Source organism: Pempheris klunzingeri, chromosome 20, assembly GCF_042242105.1.
Source record: "Pempheris klunzingeri isolate RE-2024b chromosome 20, fPemKlu1.hap1, whole genome shotgun sequence".
Taxonomy (NCBI): domain Eukaryota; kingdom Metazoa; phylum Chordata; class Actinopteri; order Acropomatiformes; family Pempheridae; genus Pempheris; species Pempheris klunzingeri.
The window spans coordinates 20789079-20812507 of NC_092031.1; the positions used below are offsets into that span (position 1 = coordinate 20789079).

Genomic DNA, 23429 nt, shown 5'->3' on the forward strand with positions numbered 1-23429 from the left:
TGAGAAATCCTAAAAATCGGCTTGATACTGTCAGCTACATTGTCGCTCCAAGTGCTCCCAACTTAGCAATTTTCTCTGACAATGACTGCAATATCTTTCTTAAGTAATGTTTAGATGAAGTAATAAATATTAGTGCAAACATCATTAAATCTACTTAGTAGTGGATCCTTAAATCCATTCTTCTTGGACTCCATTGACGTCCATTCATGTCACTGCAGCCCTGATAGCCCACTAGATTGTTTTGTTGCCGTGTCCCCCGTTCTTTTCAAGCAGGCTACAGTTCAAACTTTGTTACAGAAGTCAAACTTGGACCCCTGTCTGCTGGAGAATTACAAGCCTGTTTCTAAAATCCCTTTCTTTTCCAAAATGTTAGAGAGAGCTGTTGAAAGGCTGGAAACTGGAATCTGGTTTCTCAGACTGGTGTCACCCACGGTTTTGGGACACATTTTATTCTCCATATACATGCTGCCAGTGTGACAGGTTATCTGCTTTAGTCTTCTGTGCAGTGATGACATCCACTTGTATTTTTCTTTTAAACCTGGTGAGCTTCATTAACATACTGCACTGAACAGCTGTTAAAGTGCAAACAGAAACTATGGAACATCTGCAGTTAAATACAGATCAGAGTGTATTGACCATTGCTCCTAATAACCTTCACTCAGCCATCAGGTAGAACCTTGGAGCCTAATCTTCATCCGTTCAATCTAGTCTGCGTTATCTTGATGTGATGCAGTCAATCCTTGAGTTATGAGGATCACACTGGGATGCTGACTTGATTATGTTTCTATTACCTAAGAAACAAAGCCAAACTGAGCTAGTAATTCATTCTTTTCTCATCTCATCACTTTTGGACTACTGTTACTCTCTTTTTTATCTGCCTTAATAAATCTTCCTTATACCGTTTACAAACACTGCTGCAAAACTCTTACCACGATCCAACGATGTTGACATTTAACACCTATTTTAACCTCTTTGTGTCCGCTAAAGGTTCACTTTAGAATTCATATTTAGAGCCCAGAAAGGCCAGGCTACACAGTGTGTCATAGTCCCCCACACCACAAGCCAAGCTTTTAGGTCTTCTACACAGGCTTACTAAGTGTACCTCAAACACGTTTTAAGACTCTGGATGATTGTGCTTTGGCAAGCAGCTCAAACTTTTGGAATAAGTTTTGAGGTCTTTCGTTACACTTGAGGTCTTTGGACTCTGTGGACTCTTGAAAAGGCAGCCATTAACTCATCTATTCAGACAGGCATTTAGGTAGCGTGTGGTATTTTACGTCTTCTGTGTTCACTGAACTACGCAAACAAGAACAAGTGAAATAGCTCAACACAACTAATATTACAGGTGGTTTCTCCAAAAATCAACACAAAATGCCAATTTTATCGACCATACAAATCCCCACAGCCCCTGTCCCTGGACTCTTGATTCAGATTCAACATTTTCTTAACTGGGAAAAAATGGAAGACTAAACAAACAATCATCTGCAGAAAACCATTGTTGCCAAAGAGTTGGGGATCTCCAGTATGGCCACCAGAGGGTGCGTGATGTCATGTCAAAGCCATCTGCATTTGAAAGAGAGCAGTTAAAGAGAAGAAGAGAGGCAAAGGAAGAGAGATGTGTTCACCCTTCATCTTTCTGTCTCTCTGCTGGCTTGCTGAGCAGAATACATAATGCAGTCTTTCCTCTCTGAGTATGCTAATGTTGTCTACCGGCCTTCCTCTCTTACATCTATCATCCATCCATCCATCCATCCATCCATCTCTTCTTCCAATTCACTCCTTCTACATCCATCCCTTACATCTCCACTCTCCTCCTATAAATTCATCTGTCCTCCCCTCCTTCTCCCTCACTCCCACCCTCTACTCTCCCTCTGCACGCCTCACTGACTGGCTGTGTGTGTGTGTGTGTGTGTGTGTGTGTGTTTGAGAGAGAAAGAGAGAGATAGACAGAAGGGACACAGAGAAAGTGTGTGTGTGTTTGACATTCCACCAGCATACCACCCAACCTCATCTCATCCCCTCTGTCTGCTGGGAAGTCATCTCTCACTCTCTCACACATGCACACCTTCATTGACATGCCAGCCAGCCTGCAGTTCTCGTCAAGCAAGCTAGCTAAGAGAGAGGGATAGAAAGGAAGCGAACAAAGAAAAGACACAGGACCAAAATAATACTTGAGGGCTATTTGACGACTGCAGTGTTGGAATGATAATAACATCTGTTAGGAAAGATGTTTTGGTTGATTTCAAAGTGGCAGTCCTGAGTGTGCCTAAAAATGTAGGAATTTCCACTTTTTTCCCCACTCCACGTGTACACCAAGTGCAACTGTACAAGTTAGTGTGAAATTAATTTCACCCAGACTGTGGTACAATCTGTATCCCATCAGAGGAACACTCAGGTATGCATGTCATGACCTCGTCATCAGTGGCGTTCCTCTTCTGCATCATTTTGGAGGCAATCTCCATCAATGTTTTGTGAGTACAATAGCTTGGCAGGGAGCCATTCATTTGCAAATATTCCATGTGTTCTGACAATGCATGCATGTCCGCGGGGCAGATGTTTGTGTATGAATACGGAGAGGAGAGAGTCAGTGTTCCATATGAAGCATGCTGATGGGACACTCTGGGCCTGAGTAATGCCAAAGATGGTCTGAGTTTTGACAGTACTGCAGGCTCTTGAGCTGTTCACGCATCACCTTCTTCCAGGAAAGCTGTCAGCTGCATGTCACAGTCTTTCTCGTGGATTACTCTCCGTTGTCTTAAAACAAACATGACAATTGAGTAAATCCCATCCACTGAGAAAGTCAGTGAGATGTGGTTGAAAGCTCTAGAAACTGTCCAATATTTCATACATCTGGTACTTTTACATTGCAGAAAAAAAATCTGCGTCGAGCTTGTGTGTGTGTGTGTGTGTGTGTGTGTGTGTGTGTGTGTGTGTGTGTGTGTGTGTACCAGCTTCGTCGGCAGCGTCACTGCTCTGAGATCTCCTGATGGCAGGGTTGGCTGAGTGAGAACTGTACTGGTAGAGCTGGTTGCCTCCACTGTCATCCTGCTGGCTTATCTGTGTGAGGTCATGCATACTCAGGCTACGCAGCTTCTCTGTGATGGCACCTTGACCCTGTGAGAGACACACACACACACACACACACACACACACACACACACACACACACAGACGCACACACAGTTAATATTACATTACCAGCAAAAAGCACTTCAAACCTTTCAGAGTTTGGGGATATTTGTTGGAGTAAAAAAAAAAAAAACTCGACTTGTGTGGTACTGTTAAGGTGCGTGATACTCGCTTAATTCAATAAGACTCTTCTAATTTATAGGCTCTTATCTTACAGCTTACTCTGCTGCTTACATGCTACAAACAACTGACTAAAATGTAACGAGTGCGGGGCAGAATTACTGTGGTAAGCAGATGGATTGGTAGTGACAAGGGCAACTGTGATTTTGTCTCCTAGCTGGCAGTTTATCAGGCGGGTCAGTTTTCTAATACTTTCAAGCTGCTCTGTCGTCATTCACAGACGTGCAGTGGGGAGAGAGGCCCGTCTAGAGCTTTAAAGGCAAAGACGTAGTTGCCGAATGCAGATATATATATTTGAAGCACAGAAAAATGATCATTAGGGAATTTACTGACAAGAAAACTAAATTCTACAATGATGAAGACATCATCATGGAAACAGCTCACACAATGAGCAACAGCAACAGGATAAAGAAACTAACTGAGGAGCAGAAGCAAGTAAAAAAAAGAAACAGGGATATGCTGAGTGTTACAATGAAATGAAAGGTTTATGCATTGGTAAAAAAAAAAATCTTCCAAATATTAAAGGATATAAATGAAGAAAAAATGGGGTTGTCAATATTGAGTTAAATGTATTTGCAAATACTGATACTACGAACGAGATGGACATAAACACCAAGATGTATTTTCAGCTACCAGGTCTGGTAAAAGAACAGAAATGTTTGAAAATCTAAAGATGGGGAACATGGTGTCATGGGAAAATAATGCAAGTATGAAATGGAAAGGGAACGTTCTGTCCATGCTGCTTACACTGACTGCTTTTTACCTCCCAGAGTAGCCTGCTGAGGCACAGAAACCCTGGAGAGAGGGATGTCAGTACAGAGAGAGAGAGAGAGAGACAGAGACAGAGACAGAAACAGAGTCACAAGAGGGTTAGCTAATGAGCAAGTGGGGCATCACAGCATCATCCTGACCAAGAGTCTCTCTAAAACCAGTGCAAATGGTAGTTAGATACTAGAACTAGACGTCCATCAGAAGTGACACAGATTTACATCAGCCTCTTAATATAACATGTTCACACTATTCATTTATATGTTCTGTTTGTTTTATTTATCCATCTGTGCATAGATGATGAAATGTGTGTATTTAAGCATCAGTAGTATTCAGAGAGGGAGTGGGAAACATCCGAGTATGCGAGCCCAGCTGATATATTTTATTGATCAGTAAATATACAGCTGCAGAAAACCAATTAACAGAATCATCCTGCTCAGTCAGACTGGAAAAAAAACACAATGTTCCATATAAAGGTGGAGCAAATTACAATCTTGATGTTGTGAGTAGGCACTGCTCACTGGTGTGTTGCTGGTATAGCGAGTTAGACTTACAGTGAAAATCTCAAGGGATATTTGCATGCACTGCATATTACGACTGCTGACCATTTGTCAAAGCCTACCACGGCTTATTGTTTGAATAGTGCACCCTCCTTACGTGAATAAGAATAAGAAAGAATGTGATAAGGATTAGACCAGGGAGCAGAGCATCAACAGCAACTGAAGACAGCAGTAAGAAAAGAAATATTCAGAAAAGCAGTCCACTTCTTCACACCTGTAGAGGTTTTACAGATGCAATTTAAATTTGCCTCAGGCTACATGCACATCAATATGCATGTATGCTGCATGCATAATAAAGGATGGTGCATATAGCAGCTTGAAATGTGTGTGTCTCGGGAGTTTCTTACTCTATAAAACCACTTAATATAAGGCTGGGTACACATCTAAATGCTGAGGTGCATTTGTAAACCACAGCACGGATCCAGTCTCTGCTGAAACTGTTCAAAGTGCTCTCTGAGCTGTGTGCAAAGCTGAGCTTTGCTTGTTCCGTCAGGCAGGTTCAGACAGATGGATTTTATGTACAATGCAGCTGGTTTTATTTTACTCGCCAAGGTTTTATCAAATTCCAACTAAAAACAGGAAAAGCTTTTAAAGGATCTAAAGTAGCACAACAGCCTAAAACAATGACGATAAAACACAGAGGGAGAGCAAAGAAGAGAGAAATGTGTTCAGGTAGAAGAAAGACAAATAAGGAGAGACATGCACAGTGTGTATGTGAGGGAGAAAGAGAGAGAGTGAACGTGAGGTTGGAATGCTGGAGAGTGAGAGAGAGACATAGCTTTGAAGCATGATCAACGGCATGTTTAATGTAAGTAGAGACAGGAGAGTTTTTAGTCCCACTGTTGTCACTACAAAGACACACACTCACTACAGTGAAGTTGGAGGCACAGCCAGCAGTTTCTTAGTTCACATAGTCACACCCATGACACTGATCCTTCTGATCCGCATCTCCTTTGTGTTTATATATGTGCTTTGTGCTAATGCTAGTGCCCAGCACATTGAGCTTCTTCTCATATTCTGCTCAGCGCCTACACAACCCAACTCCAAATAACCATTCGCATTTACATGCTTTTCTCTCTAAAGCTTCTATCTATTTTTGCATCTCGATTGCTTTCATTCAGTTCAACATATAATAAAAGCAACGACTCAACAATCCAGTATTTTATATCCAGCTTAATCTGCTTCTACTGTGAATATGGATCTGATATCTTGACTTTCTATTTAGTAGTAGATTCACTGCATGGGATTACCTCAGTGCAGTGGAGCCTTACACAGGAGATCAGCAGGGATTATCTGGTGCACGCAGGTATTCACACAATGCTGATGAAACCAGTTCACACATACACGTAATTTAAACTGACTCTACAGTGAGGGGTAGCCGAGGTTCTTCAGAGACAGCCTCACAGTGGATGCCTTTGCATGGGTGCAGCCTTATATACTGTCACGCATTCATTTACAGACCATTAACACAAATAACACAATTTCTGTGTGTGTTCTCTTTAGTGTGATTTAGCTGCCTGAGCAAGCCATGTGAGTACATTCTGCACCAACAGGTTGACTTTGGCAAAACAATCTGCTGGATTGCTTTACCGCATTGAAAAGGTAGAGGGCACTATTGTATCTGAGCAAAGGGAACTCAAGCTTTCAGTGTCTTACAGACAAAACAAAGAGAAAAATGATATGAAATGTTTATCCTCCTCAGTCAAACCGAAGATGTTAAGGAGAGGGAACAGGAAGCAATGGGATTCATGCGAAATGTTGTGATAATTCATCCAATAATGACAAGAGTGAGACACAAAGTACTACCTGCCATAGCCATGCTACTGCGAACTTTCCATAAAGACAGTACATTAATAATGACAACGACACATAGAAAGGAGCACATTTAAAGCTGTGAATAGAATACAAAACACAATATTAAGTGTTGGTATAAATTAGAGACACTTGCCTTGACAGCTGCAGTGACAGCAGCAGTGGCTGCGATGCTCAGTCCCTGTTTGCCAAAGTTGACCATGGTCTCATAGCTCCTCTCTTTGGCCTGCACAATATACTCATCTATTTCCTACAGGGAAACAATAAAGAACACGTTTCTAGTTGACAGTTTAATGGATTAAAAGTAATGTAATTATTATTTCCTCAGCAACAAATAATCCATGTATACAGAGGTAGACACGGATGAATGGATGGATGATTTACCCTCTCTCTGGAGGACAGCAGAGGGTGCAGACACTTCCTGTAAATGAGACTCGCTCCTCTGGTGTAGGGGGACAGCAGCCAGATCACAATGGCTACCTTCAGCTCATAGTACAGAGGAAACCTGTATGCACACACGCAGGGCTGAAGTATTAGTTATTTTCCACAACAGGAACACTTGAAACAAAATGCAACCATAGTCATTACTATCTTTTGCCAGCAGTGCTGCCGATTGTGATTGATCTAGGAGATGTGACATCACATCATAACAGGAATGCAGCATTTATCATTTGGCTTCAACATCTGGTTTATTAAAAGAAAGAAGAAAGAAAGAAGTAAAAAGAAGTACTGAGTTAAAACACAAAATCTGGACAAGAAAATCTTATTTCTCAATAATTAAAAACAGGATCATAATGTGCACAGTGGAGCAATCCAAAAAACTATGATGTAGTCGAATACCGCTTCAGGGCACCAAATAAGTGTGCCACTCTTGTGTTTGGGCACCTTTTAAATCTTTGAGTAGAGGTAGGCGTCTTGTTCTTTGAGGTTCAATTCACAACGAATGGCATTCTGCCGCACTACCAGTGTTTTTGGGTTTGACTAGATCAATGCAGACTAGGAGACAGTTTGTCACAGCTGAGTGGTTGAAGTTAAGGTTACGGTTCGGTTCAACTCAAGGGGAAATACAAATTAGTGGGGAAATGCATCAGCAAAGGAATTACCACTAGTGACAGAATCAGGCTATCACCAAGACACTGTGTATATGAGGACTGGTAAGACAACGAGTTTTAAATGGATGGGATATGACCATAAGTGTGTGTATTTGTGTGCAACTCACCATGCCAGTGTTAGGTCAGTGATGGTCTCCACCACTGTGTAGAGGGCAAACACAATCCAGTACATCATCCACCGCACCTAACACAGACAGAAACAACACTGAACAATGGAGCTAGACCAATAAATCAACCAGGCTCATATATACTGTACTGTGCACAAGTCTTAGGCAGGCGTCAAGAAATGCTGTAAAGTAAGAATGTTTTCAGAAATATATAATGTAATTGTTTAAACATTTTACAATATGCAAAGTGAGCGAACAGAAGAAAAATCTAAATCAAATCAATATTTGGTGTGACCTCCCATTATACCAAACAGGTGCTCATAATCATTAATTTCATATGTAGGTTTACACACAGTCACTAACTGAAACAGAAACAGCTGTAGGTGAGGAACCGCCAAACTCTGCTACCAAGGTGAAGCTGTGAAGACAGTTTGATGTCTCAGGTCATCATGATCAGACTGAGCACAGCAACAAGACACAAGGTGGTTCTACTGCATCAGCAAGGTCTCCCCCAGGCAAACATTTCAGAGCAGACTGGGGTTTCAAGATGTTCAAGCTCTTCTGAAGAAGCACAAAGAAACGGACAACGTTGAGGAGCGTAGACGCAGCGATCGGTCGAGGAAACTAGCAGAAACCAATGGGACCCAGGTACACCTTCACGGGAGAATTGTGGCCAAAAAGCCAGACCTTCGATGTGGAAACATGGCCAAGCGACTCAATTATGAACAAAAACATTACAACTGGGGTGTAGAAAAATGGTGCTCTGGACTGATAATTCAATATGTGAAAAATGTGGCTGTAGCAGAAGGCAGGTTGTTCACCGTAGGGCTGTAGAGCAGTACAATACTGAGTGTCTGCAGGCAACAGTGAAACATGGAGGTTCTTTGCAGGTTTGGAACTACATTTCTGCAAATGATTTGGTCAGGATCAATGGTGTCCTCAATACTGAGAAATACCTGTATTTCTGTGGTTATTTCTCCAAGATGTTTGGAACAACCTACCTGCCGAGTTCCTTCAAACTGTGTGCAAGTGTACCTGAAAGAATTGATGGTGTTTTGAAGGCAAAGGGAGGTCACAGCTAATATTGATTTAGATTTTTCTTCTGTTCGCTCACTTGGCACTCTAAAATGATAAAACTAAACAATTACATTTTTGAAAGAATTCTTACTTTACAGCATTTCTTCCCACCTGACTTTAGCACAGTACAGTACATACCAATATCAAAGTGTTGCAGATATATCTTATCGGCCAGTTTGCAGCGAAGAAAACAAGATTTGAGGTCATTTGGAAACAGTGTCACCATCAAGTATCTTCTTCACTGCCAGTCGTGTCACCTGTCATTAATTGTGGTACGAAAATTCTAATTGCAAACCATCTTAATATTCTAATCTTTGTCTGTAAAAGCGAATTTTGATTGAGCAGAGCTATTTAAAGCTGAGAAAAAATGAAGGAAGCAGAGAAAAGAAAACAGAGATCTGACTACATTTCCTGAAGCTGATTCAATGCCTATTGTTCTACTGACCCTGTTCTGAATTTATCTACCAGGCGAACATTATGGTCAATACTTAAGGACGTAAATAACTGGATTTAGCTCACTTTACTGCTTCATTAGACCTCATAGTTACAGAATCTGAGGCTTGCACTGTATTATCCTCTTTTCTTTGTTTCTTCTTTGTCCTTTTATCCTCACCTCTTTCCCTCTCAGGCCAGTAGTGGTGAAGGGAAAAATTGGGTTTAGGATATTCACTTTTATGCTTTCTGCTGTCCTCCCTGCTCTCTCGCTCCCTCTGTCCCCCTTTAAGGGCTTTCCAGGCTCTTCCGTTTGGATTTCCATATCAAAGCCAGCGGTAGAGGGTGGCAGGCGGGCAGACAGTCAAATGGCAGGCCGAGTATAAGCCAGACCCAGCCACTGCTGCATGACTGAACACACACTGACACTACCTAATGAAATGTCAGTGTGTGTGTGTGTGTGTGTGTGTTTGAAAGAGGGAGAACAAGAGAGAGGGACACAGAACACAAACACACACATTCACCTGTCTCTCAAGCACAAACTCTCAGGATTACACACACACACTCTCTCTCTCTCTCTCTCTGCACCACTGCCAGACTAGTTAATTGGTGACCTCATAGTGAACTCCCTCCACACTCGCATACACAAAGAGGCTCATGGGAATGATAAATGTAAAGGAGAGAGTGAAACACAGTGCCAGTGAGATGGAGCGGACGTCTAATTTATACGTTTCAATCTACTGGACTGCTTCTGTCTCTCTTTTACCTCTCCCTTTCATCTTCCACTTCATACCCCCTTCATTCTGTCTCTAACAGCATTTTCCCCTCTTTCTCTCCCCTCTCCCCTTCATCTCATCAACAGAGAGGACATAAAGATACGACTTAAGTGAAATATACAGCAGCCATTTTACCTTTCTGAGGCAATAGCAGACATTTACTGGCCCCGTCTGTGAATAACTGCCTTCCATTAAACGAGAAGAGAAAAAAGAAACACCTGACATCAGCTCTTTACAGCCACTGTGCACACTGGTAATGCTAAACCTGTTAGACTGAGCATGAATGCAGAGCTGAGCAGCAGTGGAGACTGACCAGTGGTATGTGCTACACCCCACCAGCCAACAAGTTTCATTCAGATGAATGAGTAAATATTGCTAATGTTGGTTTGGCCTTTTTTCCCCCAAAGAACTTTGAGAAGAACTAATGAGTGAAATATTGCCACAGTGCAAAAGGGGCTATAATTGTTGTCATTGTCATCAGCAGCTTATTTTCTCAATTATGCATTTAAATCATCAGTTTGTAAAATGTCCCATTGCCAATGTCCCATTCTTTGACCACGATTTTTGGTACAGACTAGGGATGCACAGATATCTAAACTGTTATCGATATCAGCCAAATATAGACTGGATCTGGAATCAGTGACAATGATGCCTATCCATGGGCCAATCCAATTAAATTCTATGTTTACATCTACAAGCACTTACTTTGTTATGCGTCAGCAAAATAGCGATAGACTAACTGTGATCAGACCTCTGAATAGAAGTACAATTGCACACAAAATGATTCAACACTCATTGCAAATTAGGTGTATAGAACAAGAACAATTGAAATAGCTCAACACAACTAATATTACAGGTGATTTCTCACAATCTGCCACTTTTAATGACTACTGCAGTCTCAAATCTATTCAACCCCTTCTTGGCAAGCATCTTTTGTCCTTAGTAGAGCACCTTTCTGCTGTCATTACCTGCTGCGAATGTGATGCACAGCCAGACACCAGGTTCTGACAGCGTTCCTGAGGAATCTGAGCCCATTCCTCATAGACAACAGCCTCCAGCTCTCTAATATTCTTGGGTTTGTGTGCTGCAACCTCCTTCTTCTAATCCCACCAGAGATTTTCTGTGGGATTCAAGTCAGGCAACAATAATGGCTACTCTAGTATCTTCCAGGACTTTTTCTGAAGCCAAGCCTTGGTGGACTGTGAGGTGTGTTTGGGATCATTGTCCTGTTGGAAGATCCAGTGATGGTCCAAGCTTCAGCTTCCTCACAGACGGCCTGATGTTTTCTCCTGGAGTGATACACCTTGTTGAAACCCACAACAGTAATCTCTGAGTGGTTATCCTTTTTATTCTTCTTATTATTATTCTTTTTTCCTAATCATTTATGATCTTATTTTTAATTATAATTTCTTGGCTTATTTCTCTGTTACTTTAATTTTTTTCCTTGCATTGTTGTCTTTATTTTAGTTTCATGTATCTATGATTTAGAATGGGCTTGCTGTGGTTGTCTGTTCTAATCTTTATTGACAACAAATCTAAAATCACATTGTGTTAGCACATCTAGTGCAGTTGTTACCCTAATTGTGAGTCGCATGAGTCAGACCTCCATATACTCCAGAACACAGAGGGACGACAGACACATAAATGGTTCTGTTTATACTACATTTGGGTGTCTGCGCACACGCACACACGTTTGTCTGCATGGACATCGGTAGAATTTACATCATGGAGACAGTTGTGGCCATGGGAAATACAACAGTATCATTATTAGTTATCAAATGTTCTGCATGCACAAAATGATGATAACTAGGGCATAAATGACTACTGAGGAATACTGTTCTTTTATTGATACAATATCAACACTTCCTCCATGATTACCTGTTAGATTCACTGTTGTGTTATAATGCTACAGCACTATTGCATCAGTAGAGTTGATTTACATTAAATTATGAAAAAGCAAACATGCAAATTTGTAACTACATTAATTACCGTTAGCTTGCAGAAATGACATCAACAATTGTTCAGTTCTTCTGTGTTGATCTGTCACTTTCATTGTTGCATATTGTTGCTGTAACTGGCTGGGCATCGCTTGTGTGAGATTGACCGGTCATGAATTAACATTCACAATATACAACACAGTGTACATTATTAAGTACTATGCATGAATTGTGGGGGAAATTATATAATCGGCTTAAAGTTTAACATTTCAGATGAAACTGCGTTTCACAACTTCAACAGTGTATCTGTATTCACTCATTCATACAAATAAGTAAATATAAACCATCAGTTCCTGCTGCTTTCTGAGGTTTAAGCAGTAACAGCACAGACCATTAGATAAGTCTGCTCAACTCAAACAGATCCACACTGCATGGAAAGCCATTTGTCTGACATAGAGTGAAGTCAATCTATAAATCTATAGATTTACTGTTCAACAAGACACTTGCCCTGAAAGACATGTCTGTTAGCATGCACCCACATGTGCACACACACACACACACACACACATTAAAAGGGCTGCAGTGAATTTTAGGAGCCAACTTTGTCATGACCTGGAGTAACCCTTTGGCGGGGCATGCTGTAGCTTAAGTCACATTTCATGGATACATGAAATCCTTCACATATGTGAGGAGGGTGTGCTCCAAATAATACATTTGTGTCATGAATGTGTTTTGGTTGAATGATGATGAAAAGATGAAGGATTGTTTGCTGCTCCTAGCTCATATGGATATGCAGGGCTCTGTGTGCAGTGATCTCTGATTTAGCATTCCTCTTAACATTTTTCTGAAGGGGACACAAAGTGCAAAGTGTGCAGCTGAGGTCTTGTTTCATCCATAGAATACTCGAGTTAGAGGTAAAATCATACATGTTGAGCAGAGGGAAGCTGACAAGTCATTTACCTCTACCAGTCCAACTGCTTCATGCAACAAAGAAGTGGACCTGAAGATCAGTAAGAGCAGAGAAACAACAGAGGCGGACTGTGAAACAGACAAAGAGAGGCAGAAACAAAGTGAAAGGAAGCTCAAAGCACAGCCACAGCTTGCTGCGTCTGAACCTGTGAGCTGGTGTGTTAAAGCTGTGTGTGAATATGTTACTAGCTCAGCAGACAGGAATTTCACTCTCACTGACATTAGTTACATCATCCAACTGTACTAAGAAAACACATCCAAGCACTGCAATCTATTTGCATGTATACAGTAGGTCTCCATCAAATCTGGGTTAAAACCAACACTGAACAATACAGACAGCCATTTCCCTATAGTGGAAGCTGATGATTAGATGACTCCATTCATTTAGACAGGTACATATCTTTAAAAAACAGAACACCTTCGTTGACAAAATCATCAAATCATTAACAGATATCTAGAAGAGACTACTAGATCGATCAGCAGTAATGCTTAAATAATGCAGCGTCCGTTCGTTGTTGTTAAGTTTGTTGTCTCTCATAAAATAACTGTTTCCATTTGCTCTATTCAAACACTCTCATATACATAGAATAAATAGGGTAACTGTTAAAATCTGTAAAAATATGTTAAATTAAGTGCTGTAAAAAAGGGATCAAATCAAAAGTGCATATGCAGTTATTGCAGTCCTTATTGATACAATTTAAACGTGTGGTGGAGAGGGGTGAGGGAGGGGGGTTAAAGGGTGAGAGTTCAGTTCATGAATGGCTGTGAGGTAAAAACTGTTCCATAGCCTAGAGGTGCGGCATTTCAGGGCCCTGTAGCATCTTCCAGAGGGCAGCAGTGTAAACTGATGGTGAGAGGGGTGAGTGCTGTCTTTGACAATCCTGCAGGCTCTGCTGTGGCAGCAAGACCTGTAGATGTCTTCCAGGGGGGTAGGGGGAGTCTATTGATTGTTTGTGCTGTGTTGACCTCCCTCTGGAGGGCCTCCCTGTGTGCTGCTGGACAGCTCCTATTCCAGGCTGTGATGCAGTATGTCAAGATGCTCTCCAGTGATAGAAAGACTCCAGTAGTTTATCAGAGATAAAGAAGTATAGTCCCCGTTCACCAGAGTTCACAGTAAATGGTTTGTACAGCGCCTTTCTGGTCATTTCAACTACTCAAAGTGCTTTCACATCACATCCTCATTCACCCATTGTTCATTCAGGAGGAATCGAAGTTGGAGGAGACTATTCTTCCACACACACATTTACGCAAGTTGGGGTTCAGTGTCTTGCCCAAGATCAGCCCAATGTTGAGTCATAGCCGGGGATCGAACCATTGATTGAGGGATGACCCACTCTACCTCTGAGCCACAGCCGCCGCATACAGTCTACTTGAGGTCCTCACTGATATGGGTTTCCAAGAATTTAAAACTGGGCACCGTCTCCACATCCTCCTCTCCTATTGTGAGTGGCAGGTGCTCCTCCCTCTGAAGTCTATGAGGAGCTCCGTCTGTCTTTTTGATGTCGAACAACGGTTGTTCTCTGCACACCAGTCTGTTAATTTGCAGACCTTCTCTGTAGGTCATCTCATTGCCATTCAAGATAAGTCCCACCACTATTGTGCCATCTGCAAATTTTATGATTATATTGTATTTGTGAGGTGAGAGAATAGAGGAAAGGGCTGAGCACACAACCTTGCTGAGCTCCTGTGCTGAGGGTCAGGCTCAGGGAGATGTAAGGGCCGAGTCTCACTGTCTGTGGATGGTTGCTAAGGAAATCCGTAATCCACACACAGACACAGTTGGTTACGGAGACCAAGGTACTGCAGTTTCCTTACCAGCCCGCTGGGGACAATAGTGTTAAAAACAGAGCTGTAATCCAAAAGCAGCATCCTGACATACAGTTGCACTCAAAATTACTCAACCCCCATTGCAAATTATGTGTACTGGCAAATTTGACAAACTTTCAGCTGTGTTCCAATAAAAACTCAAACAAGAACAGTCTAAATAGCTCAACACACCTAATATTGCAAGTGGTTTCTCCAAATTCAACTCAAATTCAAATTAGCACAAGACCAATGCAAAAGGTTTGACTTGCCAACCCTCCAAATGCAGATAGAAAGATATCATGCACAAAGACAATAGCTGCAGTCACATTGACCCCAACATCCCACTGATAAATCTGAATAATAATGGCTCATGTAACTACTTAACTCAGATTAGCTTGGCCTGGTCTGAAGTAATTTTCAATTAGGATGAGAGAGGTGATGTAACCCTTTGATCGTCTGTTCAATAAGAAAACGTTAGCACCCAAGTACCAGGTAAATTCTGGTCATTTCTCTGTAGTTGGAATAAAGTTACTCTGTGCCTTTTTGCACCACAAAGACTCGGTGAAAGTCACATAAATCAAAAGGGCATAGTAAAACATCTTCTCAGTTGGATTGCTAGTCTGACACCTTTGAAGCAACTGTCCCAATCTCAGCAGGGGCATGATCGAAATGAAACAAAGAGGTGAGACCAGCCTCTCCAAGTGAAAAAATAAAGTTTGGAATGGAGGTTTAGTAACATGCCCCAAAATATGACATGTGGTGATGTTGAATTGGTGTTTGCAGAGGTACTGAACATTTGGTCACTATGTTTTCGTGCAGACCAACTGATATATTTGAGTTGTTTTGTTCTATTCTTTGCAGTTATGACGTGTACTCTGTGACTCTAGCACAACAAAACCAAATGCTTACAGTTGTTTTCAGCATCATAGACAACTGACTACCTCAACAACAGACCACGGTGTGCGAGGCTCCAGGACGGTGTGTCTGATGTGGTGGTCTGCAGCACGGGGGCCCCCAGGGGACGGTTCTCTCCCCCTTTCTCTTCACCCTCTACACCTCAGACTTCAGACACAATACTGTCAACTGTCACATCCAGAAGTTTTGTGATGATACAGCCAGTGTTGGATGTGTGTCTGTAGGGAAGGAACTAGAATACGGGGAGGTCATCAACGACTTTGTCAGCTGGTGTGAACTCAACCAGCAAGACAAAGGAGATGATGATCAACTTCTGGAGGAAAAAGTCCATCATCACACTGGTGAATATCCAGGGTTTGGACATTGAGGTGGTGGAGAAATGAACAGGGGTTCACCTGAACAAGAAGCTGGACTGAACTGACAACACACATGCCCTGTATAAGAAGGGCCAAAGCCACCATCAGCTATCTTCTATGTGGTCTGCTGGGGAGGGGGCAGCATGGACAGGGACAGGAAGAGGCTCAACAGACTGATGAGGAGAGCCGCCTCCGTCCTCGACTGTCTGCTGGACGCCACTGAGGTGGTGGGTGAGAGGAGGAGTAGCCATGCTGACAGCCATCATGAACAAACGCCTCTTACCCCCTGCATGAGACTGTGAAGGCCCCGAGCAGCTCCTTCCGCAGCAGACGGATACACCCATGTTGTAAGGAGCGCTACTACAGGTCGTTCATCCCCACTGCTGTCAGACTGTTTAACAGTAGTTTTACATAAATCACAGCCACCACCTACACTTTATCACCACTCATTTCTGTCTTTGTTTTCTTACTACTGTGCGACACTCAATATCCTGTGCAATACACACATGTATATACATTTATATTCTTTTTATTTTGTTATACAACTTATTTTTGCACTAATTCTGTTACTAACACTTTATTTCTGCACCATTTCTGTCTCCTCTGTTGCTGTAACAAGTAAATTTCCCCGGTGTGGGATAAATTAAGTCTCTCTTATCTTATCTTTGATTTGATGACATCTACACATTACAGTGATTTATTCGATCACTATCTATACCTCTTATCCTTAAGACTAAGTCTGTACCAGCTGACATTGGACAAGAGGCAGGGAACACCCTAGACCAGTCAATCACTGGGCTGACACATAAAGACAGACAACCACACACACTCTCACACACAAGTGCAGGTTGGGGTTAATGTGTGTGTGTGTGTGTGTGTGTGTGTGTGTGTGTGTGTGTGTGTGTGTGTGTGTGTGTGTGTGTGTGTGTGCGCGCAGGTCATCCAAACACACTATAAACTTACATATTCCTTGACATTTTTGGTCTTCACGGCTTTGTAAGAGTAGTATGCAGGATACAGAGTCCCAAACACCAGCCTGCGAGGAGAGAGAACATACAGCATGAAGCTCAGAATTTCTATTACAATCACGTTAAGTAACCACAATTACCAATTTACTAATATTTCTTGCACACCCATAAACTCAAACATGCTGCTGAAATGTTCTCCACGTTGTGATAACACTGTGACGACATTAATATGACCAGTGAATGTGGTACAGTGTTTTGACGTTATTGCTTTGCCACATCACACAAAACTACAGGTGATTTTGATACACCACTGTAAACAGCCATGCACAGAGCCATCACATGTAGGCCATTTGAAAATGAAATAGGCCTGTCTGCCCAAGTGCTGTTGATACTGTGCTGGTGGGTTTTCACATGGTAAGCCACACAAGCAACCACTCTGTTTACATTAGTACAGTTTAGAGTACAGAGTGTGTAATCTCCTTCACTGTCTACATTTCTACAGCCATGGCCATTTCTCCATGCACTTCTAAAGGAGATTTTACACTCGATCTGGACCGCCAATTTGGTTTATGTGCAAACTGGGGTTTCCACACAAAATTTTGATTTTCCAGTTAAAAGCCATTATCTCTTCCTGCAGAACAGTCTGGAGACTTTTATATACTGCTATAATCAGGTGTCAGTTCCTGACCCGCAGACTGAAAACAACTGGAACACAAGACAATGACTGAGTGGTTCCTCTATAACCTTCTGCAGCAGCAGCTGTTAGGGATAATAGAGGGTTTGATTCAATGTCTGGCACACTGCATGTTCGGTTTCAGCACTGTCTCAACATACTGGTCTCTTTTTCCTTTTCTGCACTTGGATAGACAATATTTGCAATGTACAAATAACATGTTCACTGTTTGAACTTTAGTGTCCAGTTTAGGATGTGCTGTTTTTGCAGTGCACTGTTAAAGAACTTTCAGTTTCTACAGGAGGTGCCGGTTCCTCTGTCCGGCCCTGCTAATTGGACTGACACTCTTCCATTTACTGAAACAGAAAGGAAACGTATAATGCATTCCTTTCAGGTACCAGTCAACAGTACAAGAGAGCTCTGAAACATAGAGAGCTTAGACCAGTAACCACTCAAACAGCTGATGTTAAACCAGTGGAATGGTTTAATGGGGTACTTCCTTAGGAGTTGAGCAAAAGTCAACTGGACTTGTTGAAGGTACTTGAAGACATTTCGCCTCCCATCCAAGGGGCTTCTTTAGTTCTGAAGAATAATGGTGTAGTGGACATTTATTTCATGAAAATCTCGCAACACTGCTTTGGTTTATACCTGGCCCTCAGGTAGCATTTACTGTTTTATGATAAAATATTTGTTTATTGTTCTGCCCAATGTACACTCAGGCCCAAATTACACTTAATCTAAAGTGTCTCATATCCAAAATAAATCCAGATACAATTTGATAGGTTTGACTAATCAAATTTTGAAGGCTTTGATTTTGTTTATGATTATGATGGACTGTTGGACTCAATTGGCTTCTCTCAGTGTAAATGATCCCACTCACTGTTGTAACCACAACCGTGACCATGTTCTGGCATAAGGCATTGAAACTGAACAGCGAACAGGCTTCCCACAAAACTCTATTTTATCACACCATTACCTGATAATGTTTGATTTCCTATTATGGGATTATGTGCCATTCGAGAAAAATTTCCTCACTAGATGCTTATGTGATGCTGTTGCCAAATTTAAGGAAGTGATTCCATCAGCATTTAAGCTAATGCCATGCCTTAATACAAAAGAAGATCCCTATGCTAATCTTAGCCCCTCCCAAATTGATTATCTGGTTGATAGTTCTGGGGGCTCACTGCGAATGACACTCAACTCCATCGCCCCTCAAAAAAGAAAGAAAGAAAAGAGACAAGTTCCCTGGTATAACTCCCAGACCCGCAAACTTAGGCAAAATTCATGAAAACTTGAAAGGACATGGTGTGCCACCAAATTAGAAGAATCACACTTAATCTGGCAAGACAGTGTGAAAACCTATAGAAAGGCTCTCTGTAATGCCAGAGCTGCCTATTACTCCTCACTGATAGAAGAAAATAAAAACACCCCTGGGTTCCTTTTCGGCACGTTAACCAGACTGACTAAGAGCCAGAACTCTATTGATCCCTGTATTCCTTTAGAGCTCAGTAGCAACGACTTCATGAGCTTCTTTAATGATAAAAAAAAAATTCTAACTATTAAAGACAAAATCCATCATCTCCTGCCCTCAACAGGCTCTGATTCAACCTCAAATTTAGGAATCATAGAAACAGCTGTTGGGCTTAATGTGCATTTGGACTGTTTTTCTCCAATTGATCTTCATGAATTGGTTTCAATAATCTCCTCATCCGAACCGTTAACTTAATTAACACGTCCTTACTGGATATGATCAGTCAGTCTTTACAAACAGGTTATACACCACACTCCTATAAAGTAGCAGTAATTAAACTTCTCCTGAAAAAGTCCACTCTTGATTCAGGTGTATTAGCCAACTATAGACCTATATCCAACCTTCCCTTTCTCTCCAAGATCCTTGAGAAAGTAGCAGCCAACCAGCTGTGTAATTTTCTAAATACCAATAGTCTATCTGAGGATTTTCAGTCAGGTTTTAGATGAACCACAGCATAGAGACAGCACTGGTGAAGGTTACAAACAACCTCCTTATGGCATCAGACAGAGGACTTCTCTCTGTACTGGTCTTGTTAGATGTGAGTGCTGTGTTTGACACCATTGACCATCACATTCTATTACAGAGACTGGAACAGTTCATTGGTATAAAAGGAACCACATTAAGCTGGTGTAAGTCCTGTTTATTAGATCGATTTCAGTTTGTACATGTTAACAATGAGTCCTCCGTCCACACTAAAGTTAGACATGGAGTTCCACAAGGTTCGGTGCTTGGACCGATATTGTTTACCATGTATATGCTTCCTCTGGGTAATATTATCAGGAAGCACTGTTTCCACTGTTATGCAGATGATATCCAATTATACTTATCAATAAAGCCAGATGAATCCAATCAGTTGACTAAACTCCAAGTCTGCCTTAAGGACATAAAGTCCTGGATGAGCAGCAATTTTCTGCTGCTAAACTTAGACAACTGAAGTTATTCTGCTTGGAATAGACACCCTCTCTACATTTAAGAGTAGACTAAAAACCTTCCTTTTTGATAAAGCTTATAGTTTAGGGTTGGATCAGGCCTGGGACCAGCCCCTAGTTATGCTGCTATAGGCTTGGACTGCTGGGGACTTCCCATGACACACTGGGCTCCTCTCTCCTCCTCTTCCTCTCCATCCTGATGCTTCATGTCTCTTTAATGTCTGTTACTAACTTGGTATCTTCCCTGCAGTCTTTCTGTGCTTTTCTCATCCCTCAGGTTCCTGTGGATCCTGGTCCTGGTCGGCCGCCGTCCCGCCTGATTATGCGAAATCAATTGCAACCACATTTTCTGCAGATCATATCTGGACCAAGCTTATGAAAAGTTGCCAAAGGCTTGTTGACATCTTTAGGCAAAGCCAATAACTGCTGGGCCAGTCTTAGCAAAACTTGCAGAATATGTCCACATGGAGACCTGAAACATTACCTGGAAGTTTCATTCAAATCGACCAAAAATGCCTCAAACGTGTACCTTAAAACCCAGTCTGCTGTTTGGTGCCAAGCAGGTGGTTCCAAGGGTTTTTAGAGGGGTCATACTAATAACAAGTGCCTGCAACACAAAGTCTTAGTTGTGAAAACAAAAACAATGAGCTGAAATAGACTAAAAAGCTCCGTAAACCCAAGATGAACTGCAGTTAGTGATTCTCTATGGATTCATCACTATGAGCAATACCTCTCACATCACAAACAGTAGATTCATTGTCAATGTAAAAATATTCATGACAGCAAGTTTAAATTGATAGTATTATTCAAAACATAAACATGTCATCCCTTTCATCTTTCTCTCATTTTACTTCAGCAGTACTACAAGAAAAGATTGCAATTCAAAATTGCATTTTTGTGTCTTTAAGCGAACAGTAATTCCATATACAGAGATATTTGAAATCTTAGTCTTCACCTCAACGGTATAATAAATGTCACAATTTTAAATAAAAGGACATCTGTCTTTCGGCACAAAGGAAAACTACAGGTCTCTGCGGCTGCTGTGCACCATCTACTGAAATCAACAGAGCTCTCTTTCTGCACTGACACTAACACACACATACACACAGTGAAAACACTACCAACAGAATGAATATACACACCCTCACTCATAGACACACTGAGTACCATGGGCAGTTTGTCCAAAGTCTCTGTTCTTAGCTAAACACCATTTATTCTTCCTGAAGGAGCTGCATGCGTGTGTGTGTGTGTGTGTGTGTGTGTGACTAGATCAGTTTATAGCGATACACTCCTTCCCTCCGCTCTCTCTCCCTAACATTCTTCTGCTCCTCCTCGCCCTGCACACTGAGCTTGCCATGGCTACAGCACAGTGTGTTCTCTGCAGATCTGCCTAGTATGCATGCTGGATTTGTTCAGCTGGAATACACAGTGACTGCACTCTGCCAACACCGCAGGTACTAATTGGTGCATTTCAAGAGCTTTTCCTAAGTTTCAAGACTTTTCAGGCATAAAGGTTTTTACTTAAGAACCTAAACACCTTTAGCAGTACATTTATGCATTTGTTTGATGCGCCACCACATTCTGCTGCCATCAGCCAACCGTACATTGTAGACAAATAGATTATAAGAGATAAAATAGATAAAGTAACAGAGGATTAGGGCTGTGTATTGATACTCGGTGCCTTTAAAGGTCATCTACACAAGATTTGGAACATTAATGTAGCACTTAACAACCGTTTGCTATGTAAAGATACAGTGGAGTAATGTAAACCTGAGCTGAGAATGAAGTCTTGCTCATTCAATGTGTGTTGTAATTCGAACTTCTCTCTCCTTTTTTTGGTCATGGGGGTGGCCACCCATGCATGTTAATGTTGAAAGGCATCAGTAAGTGCAGGAGACTGCCCTCCCCCCCACGCTGTGGAGAACCACCAACGAATGAATGAATGAATGAGTTCTTCTGTAGGTTTGATAAACCCACTTTCACACCCCTTCCCCACTGCAACATCAGACAACCACCTACCCCCCCTGCCACCACCATAGCCTCCCCAACTGACACCCTACCTGCATTCAAGATCTGTGAGGAAGATAAGATAAGATAAGACTTTATTGATCCCCCATCGGGGGAAATGTGCAATCAGCACTGGTGTGCTCTCCCCTCTGCTCTTCTCCCTATATACCAACAACCTGGAGCTGAACAAACTCAAAACGTGGAGATGACAGTAGACTTCAGGAGGCCACGTGAGCACAAGGAGAACATGCAAACTAACTAAAGCTTTTTTTCATATAGTTCAACAGAAGCGGAGGCAAAAAACTTTTTCCTATCATGCACCAACAGGCCACAGACTCACTTCCCATAATGCAACATGTCACAAACCACAGAGATGTAGCAATTCTAGTCTATGATGACATACTGCTGGTGACATAAAGTGTGGAGTTTGCGCTCAGACATGACAAAGGTCCTCTAGAGCTAGTAGTAGTAGTAGTGTAGTTGTGACCATAACTAAAGTGAACTTGAACTGTAAAACATGGATTTATTATTTATTATCGTGTGATCAAATTAAAATACCTGACTAATTCAGGTCCTATAAAACCCCAACCTTACCATAAAGCAGTCCAGCTCACTGATTTACAACCTTACCAGCAATAAAGTAATACAACCATAAATATTAAAAAGGATGGCAGCATCACTAACAGTTGAGAAATGTACATACTAGAGCTTGTGTTTTTTTAAAGGTCAATATAATAACGATACAAAACCAATAGCCGATAAAGTACTTTTTCAAGCACTAATTTTTGTTTTCAAGCATGAAATTGCTTTCTCCATAATCTGTTCCAAGAGAGTTGTGCAAATTCATAAATGGAAATATGGACCCAAGATGATGATCAGTCTCTGACAACAATAACAGAGAGTGAAAAACATCCTTTTATTTTGGGTTAGAAACAAAAATGTTGTATGCACGTTTAACCACTACATATAGACTACCTAACAGGCTAGGGATATGGCCAAACATTTATTGAACATTTGTTATTTTCCTACTGAGGAAAATTATAATGAGATGATAATAATTTTATCACCACGCCTTCAGGAACTTGTCAGCCCTGATGCCAGCTACACTGACACGATCTCACTATAGCTCTCTCCACTAGCTTACCATTAGCCCATTAACCTGCACAGCTTAAACACACAGTGCCTCAAAATGTCAAGACTGCTCTTCAACACTACTTCTAATTAAACTTCCCCTAATGTAAGTATTCTTTTCTCCTCTCAATTTTACTCAAGTACTTGTTCAAAGACAAAATCAAAAAATGTCTGATACTGTCTGAATACTTACATTTCTGAGTGCCAAATTCAAGTACTTCAAGCACCTTGTGCAAACCCTGGTACAATCATGA

The 23429-nt window shown here is 41.5% G+C and overlaps 1 protein-coding gene across 3 annotated transcripts in view; it reads right to left on the reverse strand.

The window, feature by feature from the left end:
* reep3b (receptor accessory protein 3b) overlaps positions 1-23429 on the reverse strand; it is a 73571-nt gene that overhangs the window by 44412 nt on the left and 5730 nt on the right. For all 3 annotated transcript variants that reach the window (XR_011585767.1, XR_011585766.1, XM_070852508.1), the window contains exons 2-6: positions 16900-16972; positions 7669-7745; positions 6834-6954; positions 6586-6699; positions 2949-3114 (exon numbers count right to left, since the gene is read on the reverse strand). Coding sequence is in view for 1 of the 3 variants with exons in the window: in XM_070852508.1 (XP_070708609.1) it covers positions 2949-3114; positions 6586-6699; positions 6834-6954; positions 7669-7745; positions 16900-16972 (551 nt within the window). In the remaining 2 variants the exon portion in view is untranslated. The remainder of the gene's footprint in view (positions 1-2948; positions 3115-6585; positions 6700-6833; positions 6955-7668; positions 7746-16899; positions 16973-23429) is intronic.